Below are 11,369 nucleotides of genomic sequence, written 5' to 3'. Positions count from 1 at the left end.
CCCTCCCCGCTAGACCCTATTGTAAATATCAGACCCCCCCCACCCTCCCCGCTAGACCCTATTGTAAATAACAGAAACCCCACCCTCCCCACTAGACCCCAATGTAGATAAACAAAGCTCCTGCAGTTTCTTTCTCCAGGCAGTGAATTGAATGGATTTGCTGGGTCAGGTTTCTCCCTGGCGTGACATGTGCAACTCCCAGCATGCTTTATTGACTTAGTATCCATCTAGCCTGAGTGTGTAGCTATGTAAACCTGCCTAGTGTGCCCTCGTTTCAACAAAACTGCACCTTTGGTGTGGAAAGAGAAAAAGGCCAGACTGGATGGAAAACCGTCAATATTAAACAGCTGCTCGTAATCCAAGAGGGAATTCATAGAACATAGAACATAGAACATTACAGCGCAGTACAGGCCCTTCGGCCCTCGCTGTTGCGCCGACCTGTGAAACCAATCTGAAGCCCATCTAACCTAAACTATTCCATTATCATCCATATGTTTATCCAATGACCATTTAAATGCCCTTAAAGTTGGCGAGTCTACTACTTTTGCAGGCAGGGCATTCCACACCCTTACTACAGGAGAGAGTTCTTCGCCCAGATAGAGAGAGAGAGAGAGAGAGAGAGAATGAGGTCCTCGCAACCACAAGGAATAAACAAGGTGAACGGTATCAATGGATTCAAGGGGAAGCTGGAGAATCATGTGACACAGAGAAAGGAAATGAACGCCAGCTTGGAAATTATTTCACTCCTCATTCACAAAACGCCCCCCCCCCCAGTTAGCGGTGTTATCGAACACCGTAAAAATTGTAACACATACCACGTTTGGTGCTGAACCCGTGGAGAGTCCAGGGCTGACACTGTCGATCGCAGAACTGATTTCCTCACTCTCTTCCTCGACACTGGCCCCACCCTTCTGGCCTTTTAGAGAAAAGGAACAAGACAACGCCAAGTTCAGTGAAACACAGTCAGCTTTATAACACCACGCAGTGAGAGGTCACTTGCAGAAACCCAAGGGTTCATACCATGTCAGTGTCTTTCTCTGTAACCTCACAGGAGACACTGGCATGGGGAGTATTTATTGCCCATCCCTAATTGCCCTTGGGCTGAATGGCTCCCTAGGCCATTTCAGAAGGCAGTAAAGAGTCAATCACATTGCTGTGGGTCTGGAGTCACATGTAGACCAGACTGCATAAGGACGGTAGTTTTCCTTCCTGAAAAGACTTCCATAAATTAGAAGAGTTTGAACACTGATCAATGATCCATTAGACCTGCTTTTTCGATCATTGAATTCAAATCTCACCATCTGCCATGGTTAGATTTGAACCCCATGTCTTCAGAACACTTACTGAGATTTTTGGATTACTATTTCAGTGATATTACCACAGCGCTATTTCCTTTTCTCAAAACAGAACCCTCGCTGCATCTCAACTATGGCTTTCAGTCAAATCCCATTCTTCCAGATCCCACAAGAGGTTATCAAGCTTTAAAAGGCATTTGGAAAAATACATGAATACAAAAGGTTTAGAAGGATATGGGCCAACTGCAGGGAAATGGGGTTAGCGTGGACAGACATTTTGGTCAGCACGGACCAATTTGGGCCGAAGGGCCTGTCTCCGTGCTGTAGGACTCTATAGTAACTTCTCTCTCTCAGATTCTGCCTGAAGAACGTTGCTAGCATTTCCTCTTCTGACTCTCTCAATCATCTGGAGAACTGAATGCATTTTCTGTTCTCTAGGAGCTTTTGTCCCAGGCATTTTCTAAGAAACAGTATACGGTAGGCATAGCAATGAATCTGTACCAAAAACAACAAATGCTGGAGGTCACAGCGGGTCAGACAGCATCCGCGGAGAGACAGCACGCTAACATTTCAAGTCTATAGGACTCTTCATCAGAGCTGAATCTGACACTTGAATCTGAAGGTTGGGGAAGTTCAAGGGAATCAGGAAGCACGTCTCATGGGGTGGAGTCATACCTGGCACAGATGGTCGTGGTTGTTGCAGATCAGGTATCTCAACTCCAGGACATCTCATCGGAGCTTCCTTAGAGTAAATAATTGCTAATCTATCTGTTCAGAAACACTATTACACACTTCTGAACCAGGTGGGGCTTGAACCCAGGCCTCCTGGTTCAGAGTCATGGATAATACTACTGTATCACAAGAGCCTGGATTCCTCAGAGTAGTGGCCTATGCACAACCATCTTTAGCTGCTTCATCAATGACCTTCCCTCCGTCATAGGGTCAGAATTGGGGATGTTCGCCGATGGTTGCACAATGTTCAGCACCATTCGTGACTCCTCAGATACTGAAGCAGTCCATGTCCAAATGCAACAAGATCTGAACAGTATCCAGGCTTGGGCTGACAAATGGCAAGTAACATTCATACCACACAAATGCCAGGCATTGGCCATCTCCAAAGAGACCCATTCAATTGTGGTACCATCACCGAATCCCCCACTATCAACATTCTGGTGGTTATCATTGACCAGAAACTCAACTGGACTTGCCATTTAAACACAGTGACTACAAGAGCAGGCCAGAAGCTGGGAATCCTGTGGTGAGTAACTCACCTCCTGACTCCCCAAAGCCTGTCCACCATCTACAAGGCACAAGTCAGGAGTGTGATGGAATACTCCCCACTTGCCTGGATGGGGGCAGCCCCAACAACACTCAAGGAGGTCAACACTATCCAGGACAAAGCAGCTCGCTTGATTGGCACCACATCCACAAACATCCACTCCCTCCACTAGAGATACTCAGTAACAGCGGTATGTACCATCTACAAGATACACTGAGGCTCCTTTAACAGCACCTTCCAAAACTATGACCTCTACCACCTAGAAATGAGCTGCAGGAGTAGGCTATTCAGCCCTTCAGGCCTGCTCTAATATTCAATATGATCATAGCTGATCATTTGACTCAATAGCCGGCTCCCGCTTCCTCACCTATACTTTTTAATCCCTTGAGCCCCTGAGAACTATATCAAATTCCTTCTTAGGATCATAGAATCTCTACACTGCGGAAGCAGGCCATTCAGTTTACACTAACCCTCTGAAGATCATCCCATCCAGGTCCACCCCATCTCTGTAGCCCTGCATTTCCTATGCCTAACCCACCTAACTTACGCATCCCTGGTCACTACAGGCAATTTAGCACGGCCAATCCACCCTAACCTGCACATCTTTAGACTGTGGGAGGAAACCCACGCAGACACAGGGAGAATGTGCAAACTCCACACAGACAGTCGCCCGAGGGTGGAATTGAACCTGGGTCCCTGGCACTGTGGGGCAGCAGTGCTAACCACTGAGCCACCATGCCACCCCCAAAATGTTGAAATGTTTTGGTCTCAACTAAAGTGCTGATAGATGAGAACATCACCTCCTGCAAATTCCCCTCCGAGCCACTCACCATCCTGACTTCAAAATACATAGCTGCTCCTTCAGTGCCACTGGGTCAAAATCTTCATAGATTAGAATCCCCACAGTGTGCAAACAAGCCCTTCAGCCCAACAAGTTCACACCAACCCTTGGTACATCCCACCCAGACCCATCCCCCTATAACCCACACAACAGGCAATTTAGCACAGCCAGTCCACCCTAACCTACACATCTTTGGACTGTGGGAGGAAACTGGAGCAAACACACAGACACAGGGAGAATGTGTAAACTCCACGCAGACAGTCACCTGAGGGTGGAATTGAACCCAGGTCCCTGGTGCTGTGAGGCAGCAGTGCTAACCACTGAGCCACCATGCCACCCCTGCAACTCCCTTCCTAACAGCATTGTGAGTTTCCCTACAGCACATGGACTTCAGCAATTCAAGACACTGTCTCAAGGGCAACTGGGGACAGGCAATAAATATTGTCTATTTGTCTAAATTAATAATAAATAAAGTATCAATTTCCAGAGACTTGAGAACATAGCCTCATGTAGCCTTGAGGGAGCAGTGTGACTGGGTTCTGGGATTCTCATACTCACCAGTGCTCTGGATTTCATAAACCAGGTGAGGTTTCTCAGAGTCATTCCTATTGTCAACCATGCGTCGAAAACGACTGTTCCTATTGAGAGCGCTGCGAAAGTTTCTCTTCCACACAATAGGGTCAGGAGCATCGATCCCTGGCTTGTACCGGCCACTTGCTATCGCCCAAGCCTGCAGCATGTTTAAAATGTATTAATCCTTCCCCTGCTGAACAAATTGGCCTTCCATACAAATACACACAGTCTGTTATCCTTATCGTCCTGAATAAACAGAAACTTGCGCCATTATTATTGCTGATCTTTAACTTGCTGAGCGAACAACGATTCTATAGAGCGAAAATTAGAAATTGCTGGAAAAGCTCAGCAGGTCTGGCAGCATCTGTGGAGAGAAATCAGAGTCCAGTGACCCTCTCTCGCTTCACTCAGCCCCAAAACATTAACTCCACTTTCTGCTGAGCTCCAAACCTGCTGAGTTTTTCCAGCAACTTCTGGTTTTGTTTCTGATGTACAGCATCCGCAGTTCTATCAGTTTTTATTTAGGAATTCTATAGAGTTACACAGCAAGCAATGTTAAATTAATGAATACGAGTTCGTTTTCCTCATATACTCTGAAGTGCTATTTTGCACAACTCAGCGACCTACTCTTCACCAAAAAAATCACCACGACATTTTTCTTGCATTTTTTTGAAGCTACTACCCACCCCACTAGTAAAAAACACTCATGTAGCCAATTCAATGTTCACATGCAAAGCCCTTTAAGGGCATTACGAACCAACACGTTTGTTTTTAAGCATGAGAATAGAATTAGAGACAATGAGAACTACTTAGAAAATCAAGTCACCAATCATTTTTGGACAAATAGGAAGTTGACACAGCTGCACCTGAAATATTTTGGAGTCATCTTCAGAAATGTCCTGCCTCGAGCGATGTTTCCATGGAATCTGGAATCTTGTTTTCTCTGCATTCAGCCAACGGAGGCCAGGGTATAGACCACTGTATATCTGCTCGATAAGCCAATCATATAACAACGGTTTCTGGGAGCCCATTCTGTTGGGATCAAAGCAAAAAGTAGGAATTTTTAAAAATTTCATTCATGGGATGTGAGCATCGCTGGCTATTCAGCACTTATTGCCCATCCCTAATTGCCCAGAGGGCAGTTAAGAGTCAACCACATTGCTGTGGGTCTGGAGTCACATGTAGGCCAGACCAGGTAAGGATGGTAGATTCCTGCCCTGAAATGAACCAGAGATAACAAGGTGTAGAGCTGGATGAACACAGCAGGCCAAGCAGCATCAGAGGAGCAGGAAGGCTGACGTTTCGGGCCGAGACCCTTCTTCAGAAATGACCATTTTTCAGAATATAGCCTACAGCCTTGGTTCAAATATAGACTAAAGAGTTGAATTCCACAGGTGAGGTGAGAGTGACAGACCTTGGCATCAAGGCTGCATTCGACTGTATGTGACGTCAAGCAGTCCTGGCAAAAATTGGAATCAATGGGTATCAGGGCAAATTTTCAGAAAGGACCATTTCTGAAGAAGGGTCTAGGCCCGAAACGTCAGCCTTCCTGCTCCTCTGATGCTGCTTGGCCTGCTGTGTTCATCCAGTTCTACACCTTGTTATCTCAGATTCTCCAGCATCGGCAGTTCCTACTATCTCTGAAATGAACCAGATGGGTTTGTCCAACAATCAGCAACAGTTTCATGGTCATTGTTAGACTCTTAATTTCAGATTCAAATTCCACCATCTGCCATGGCGGGATTCAAACCTGGGTCCCCAGAGCATTACCCACATCTCGGAATTAATTGTCCACCGATAATACCACGAAGCCATCACCTGCCCAGCGAACTGATGCTCAGGAACAAAAACAATGAGGAGGAGTAATCCAGGGCAGGGCAGGGAGGTGGCAATGGCGATGTAGAAGGGGAGAAATGAGAAGCTGGCACTGAGAAGATGAGAAAGACATTTTGGGAAAATGTGGCACAACACGAGACAGATTTTCTGACATCGACTGAGATCTTTCTTCGATATGGAGGTGTCGGTGTTGGGCTGGGGTGGACAAGGTCAGAAATCACAGAATATCAGGTTATAGTCCAACAGGTTTATTTGAAATCACAAGCTTTTGGAGCCTCGCTCCTTCCTCAGGTGTTAGTGAGAGAGGTATCAGACACACAATTTATAAGTAAAAGATCAAAGGGTCACACCACTGATGATGATGTATTAAACAAACCTAAGATGATCTTTAATCAGTTAGAAGGTTTTAATTGATTAATATGTATATGTAGATCCCAGAATTCCTTTCATGTCACTGCCCTGAGAGAACTAAAGGTTTAATCAGTATAAAGAAAAGGTGACATTTTACGTCAGACAATGCATGTTAGGTACGAGGCCTTGTTTAGAATCTATTTGTGTTTTGGTTTGGAGTCAGACTGGCTTTATTTCTAAAGTATGAATTTATAAAACACCACGTAGACTATTGTGTGTGCTTTTTGAAGAAAATAGAATGTATTTGCAAATACAAATTCGCCCCATAGATTCACGCATGCGCGTGTGCGTATGAGAGGGGGGGGTGATAGTCTATGCGTGTGTGAGAGTGTACAGTGCGGTGGGGTCACCTGTACTGCGACATGAACCCAAGATCCTGGTTGAGGCCGTCCTCATGGGGACGGAACTTGGCTATCAGCCTCTGCTCAGTGACTCTGCGTTGTTGTGTATCCCGAAGTCCGCCCTGGAGGATGTTTACCCAAACATCTGAGGCTGAATGCCCTTGAGCGCTGAAGTGTGCCCCCACTGGGAGGGAACATTCCTGTCTGGCAATTGATGCACAGTGTCCATTCATCTGTTGTTATAGCGTCTCTCCCGACCCTCACATACACACACTCATTCTCTCTCTCTCTCTCACACACACACACACCCACACCCAAACACACACACACACACACACACACACGCGCTCCCTGACACATGCGAATCTATGGTGTAAATGTGTATTTGCAGATACATTCTATTTTGTACAAAAAGCACATAATTTATAGACAGTCATTCAATGTTGCATTTTATAAATTGCTAATTTGAAAATAAAACCAGTCTGACTCCAAACCAAAACACACAGATTCTAAACAAGGCCTCATACCTAACATGCATTGTCTGACCTAAAATGTCACCTCTTCTTTACGCTGATAAAACCTTTAGTTCTCTCAGGGCAGTGACATGAAAGGAATTTGGGGATTTACATATACATATTAATCAATTAAAACCTTCTAACTGATTAAAGATTTAACAGCATCTTAGTTTGTTTAACACATCATCATCAGTGGTATGATCCTTTGATCTTTTATTTAGACATTCTGTGTCTGATACCACCTCACTAACACCTGAGGAAGGAGCGAGGCTCCAAAAGCTTCTGTTTTCAAATAAACCTGTTGGACCATAACCTGGCGTCGTGTGAGATCTTTCTTCAACATTCCATCAGCCTCATGCCCATACATGGGATGCCTACATTGTGGAAAGAGGCCATTCCCTTACCCCAAGACTGTGATCCTCTAACTAAGGGAAGCGTCTCTCAGCATCCACCCAACAAGAAAGAAAGGCACGCATTTGTATAGCACCTGTCGCAGCCACTAGATGCCTCAAAATGCTTTATTGCCACTTAAGTTCTTTGGGCGTGAGCCACAAGATGCACAGCAAGATTCCACAAACATAGTGACCTACCTGTTTGTTTAGATATTTTCTGATCAACCTTCTGGGAGATGTTATATCGGACCTGCAGAACAGGTGGGACTTGAACCCAGTCCAGGGGTAGGGACGCTACCGCTGCACCACAAGTGCCCTTAGTTACTTTGTTTATAACAACGGGAGATAATTACCAGCTGAAACTACCAAGAATATTTTGCCTGCCGCCCCCCCTCCGTTTGTATAGAACTGAGAGGATCAGGAAATGGAGGGGAAGTTGGAGCTTAGAGAGTGTAGTTCCAGCTGTCTGAGGCTCTCAGTCTCCCAGCACTCAAACCAAACCCACCTGAGACAGTTTACCAATCCACAACCCTGGGTTTTATAAAGGCTGCAAACTGGAGTGTCCTGTGCTTTTTCATAGAATCCGTACCAATGAGCAAGCAGGCCACTCGGCCCATCAAGTCCACACCAACCATCTGGAGGGCATCCCATCAAGACCCACCCTGCATTCCCCATGACTAACCCACCCAGCCTGCACATCCCTGGACACTGTGGGCAATTTAGCACAGCCAATCCACCCTAACCTGCACATCCCTGGACACACTGTGGGAGGGAACTGGAGGAAACGGGCACAGACACAGGGAGAATGTATAAACTCCGTACAGACAGTCACCTGAGGGTGGAATTGAACCCAGGTCCCCAGATCTGTGAGGCAGCAGCACTAACCACTGAGCCACTGTGCCACCTTTCTTTTTGACTCCGGTAAAAACCAAAAGAACTGTGGATGCTGTAAATCCGGAACAAAAACAAAGTTGCTGGAAAAGCTCAGCAGGTCTGGCAGCATCTGTGGAGGAGAAAACAGAGTTAACGTTTCGGGCCCGGTGACCTTTCCTCAGAAGGGTCCTCAGAATTTTTTTCTCTGGTGTTTGCCAATGAAAGATGATAAAGTCTTACCCAGGCCACTGGGGTGGTCTCTCATTAGAGAGGAACAACTGGTGGGGGTTTTAACCTGAGGGTCACCAAGCCTCAGGCAAGGGGACAGATTGAGAAAGAAAGTCATTCACAGTAAACTCAGCTGGGAATCAATCCCACTCTGTTGGCGTCACAAACCAGCAGTCCAACCACCTAACTAACCAATAACCCCTTTCACAAATAATTAAAAAAAACTTATAGTCAATCATGGAACCACTATGGTGCAGAAAGAGGCCATTCAGCCCATCGGTCTGTACCCGGATCACCAAGCATCTCTCCATTATCCTGTCCGCTTCAGGTAACTTCCTGTAAGTCTCGATCGAACCTGCCTCCATCTTACTCTCCACCATCTTACTGCAGGCCCTAAATATTCGCCGTGTGAAGAGGTTTCTCCTCATTTCCCCTTTGTTTGTGTTCCCAATTACTTAAAATCTTATGCCCTCTCATTCACGAGTAGGAAAGTCTTCCCCAAACGAACTCTGTCCAGAGATCTCGTGATTTGCAATAAATTGGCTTGGTCTCCTCTCAGCTCTTCCCAAAGGAAATCAGCCATCATTGTCCCAAAGTTTATCCCCAACTCCATTCCTCATTCCTGGAACCATTCTCATGGAATTCTTTTGAATTCACTCCACATCCAAGAGTGACCATCCACAGCTGAACATTAAACTCTAAGGGTGAATTTTTGCTTTGGATTTGTTCACAGGATGTGGGTGCATTGACTGGGCCAGCATTTATTGGCCGCCCTTAATTGCTCAGAAGTCACTTAGGAGTTAACCACATTGCTGTGGGACTGCAGTCACCAGGAGGCCTTGACCGAATAAATTCAGACAAAACTGAATGACGGGGCACAGATTTAACATAACTGGCAAAAGATACAAAGGCAACACAAGGATAAACCTCTTCACACAGTGAGTATTCAGGGTGTGGAGTTGATTTTTAATTCATTTGCAGCATCATGGGCATTGCTGGCCAGGCCAGCATTAACTCCCCACCCCTAAGTGCGCAGAGAGCAGTTTAGAGACAACCATATTGCTCTGGGAGTGGAGTCACATATAGTCCAGGCCAGGTAAGGACAGCAGTTTCCATCCATAAAGGACGTTAGTGAACCAGATGGGTTTTTAATGACAATCAACGATGGAGTCATCATTAGAGTCTTAATACCAAATTTTTACTGAATAGAAATTGCACCATTTGCCAGGGTAGGATTCGAAACAAAGGTCTCCTATGTCTTCTGCATATATACACCCTGAGGGACTGGTGAAGGCAGGTTCAATCAAAAATTCACCTGATAGTGTACATGATAGTGGAGAGATGGCACTTGCTGTGCTAGTATGGACCCAACGGGTTGAATGGCCTCATTCTACAACGTAATGACGCTGAGATTGATAATTATCGTCACAGGCCAACAGATTTCCTTCCCTAAAAGATGTGTCCTGAACCCAATAGGCTTCTGAGACAAATGAAGCCAAAACTTAAGTTTGAAACCAAACTTAAGCATCTGACGTGACGTGATTTAAACCCAGGTGCTGAGATCTTTGGCAGGGTCGCTACATTAAGAGGCCAGCGATAGTGCCACGAGGCCAAGCATCACTGACAATGTGTTCAACAGAACCTCCTTTGGGAGTGAGCATGATGTCATCGGGTCACCATGCATGGAGCTGATGACATCATTGCGTCTCACAGCAGTGATGTCATCATAGTTGCCCATGGGGATCTGATGAATGACGTCATCAACCCACACCAGCCGTCTGCGCACCCAGGGGGGCCCCGTCTGCGCACCTGGGGCAGAGCCGGGGGGCCCCGTCTGCGCGCCCGGGGCGGAGCCGGGGTTGGGGGGGGGCCCGTCTGCACCCCCGGGGCGGAGCCGGGCGCGCCGGCGGCGGAGCCAGGGGGCCCCGACTGCGCGCCCGGGGCGGAGCCGGGGTGGGGGCCCCGTCTGCGCGCCCGGGGCGGAGCCAGGGAGCCCCGTCTGCGCGCCCGGGGCGGAGCCGGGGTGGGGGCCCCGTCTGCACAAACACAGTTGGTGGATCCTGCAAGCAGGAACATTCGTGATCTCCGCGATACCATCTGCTTTATGATCTGCTCTCTTCACCCTGTCTCACCGCCAAACCATGTTGACATCAATTTGTTTCTGTGACGACGCCTGTTAACGGTTTGATTACTACAGACTGGTTTGTAACTGGAAATCTCAGCACCATCCAAAGGGAGGCTATCTCAGGGAAGTGAATGAACACATCTTTACCTCGCTCTTTAATTTCAAACTGTCCTTTCATAGAAAGAATCTGCTTCAGTTTTGCAGCAGACAGTTAACGCCAGCAGGAGAAAGCAATGCCAGGCTTCTGTGCTGCCCTCCACCACTGCCAGCTCCAGGCCCCTTCTAACTTTCGGTTCTGGATTTCCTCTGGTGAACCAATTGCATTTAAAGACCGGCCACACCGCACCTTCCATGACATCAGTTCCTCTGGTTGCTCTGGGATGTCTTAAAGGGGAATTTCCCCAGCCCTGCAAAATAACTGTTTTGGCTTCCAGAATTGCCAAAGAGCTAAAATTACCAGCAGAAATTCCTGTGATGTAGAAACAGATTAGCCGCCCTTTATTTGTGATGCCTGGATAGACCCATACCCAAGAGGTCGGGTCAAGTCAAGTTAGAAAGCCCACCTCTAGAAGGGTGGGAGTTGTATTGGGTAAAAACCGCAAGTTCCCAAATGCCAGACTGTACAAGTGCCAGGCCAACTCGATATGGCATGTTGGCTAT

At 46.8% G+C, this 11,369-nt stretch overlaps 1 protein-coding gene across 1 annotated transcript in view; it reads right to left on the bottom strand.

The window, feature by feature from the left end:
* Positions 1 to 11,003, bottom strand: part of LOC109912359 (interferon regulatory factor 3-like) — a 27,263-nt gene extending 16,260 nt beyond the window's left edge. The window contains exons 1-4 of the mRNA XM_048617432.1: positions 10,857 to 11,003; positions 4,855 to 5,020; positions 3,974 to 4,145; positions 816 to 916 (exon numbers count right to left, since the gene is read on the bottom strand). Of these exons, the coding sequence (XP_048473389.1) occupies positions 816 to 916; positions 3,974 to 4,145; positions 4,855 to 5,019 (438 nt within the window). The 5' untranslated portion in view covers position 5,020; positions 10,857 to 11,003. The remainder of the gene's footprint in view (positions 1 to 815; positions 917 to 3,973; positions 4,146 to 4,854; positions 5,021 to 10,856) is intronic.
* Positions 11,004 to 11,369: the final 366 nt, after the last annotated feature.

This window comes from Rhincodon typus, chromosome 37 (genome assembly GCF_021869965.1).
Source record: "Rhincodon typus isolate 14 chromosome 37, sRhiTyp1.1, whole genome shotgun sequence".
NCBI classification, from domain to species: domain Eukaryota; kingdom Metazoa; phylum Chordata; class Chondrichthyes; order Orectolobiformes; family Rhincodontidae; genus Rhincodon; species Rhincodon typus.
This window is presented reverse-complemented; position numbering and strand designations above follow the sequence as displayed.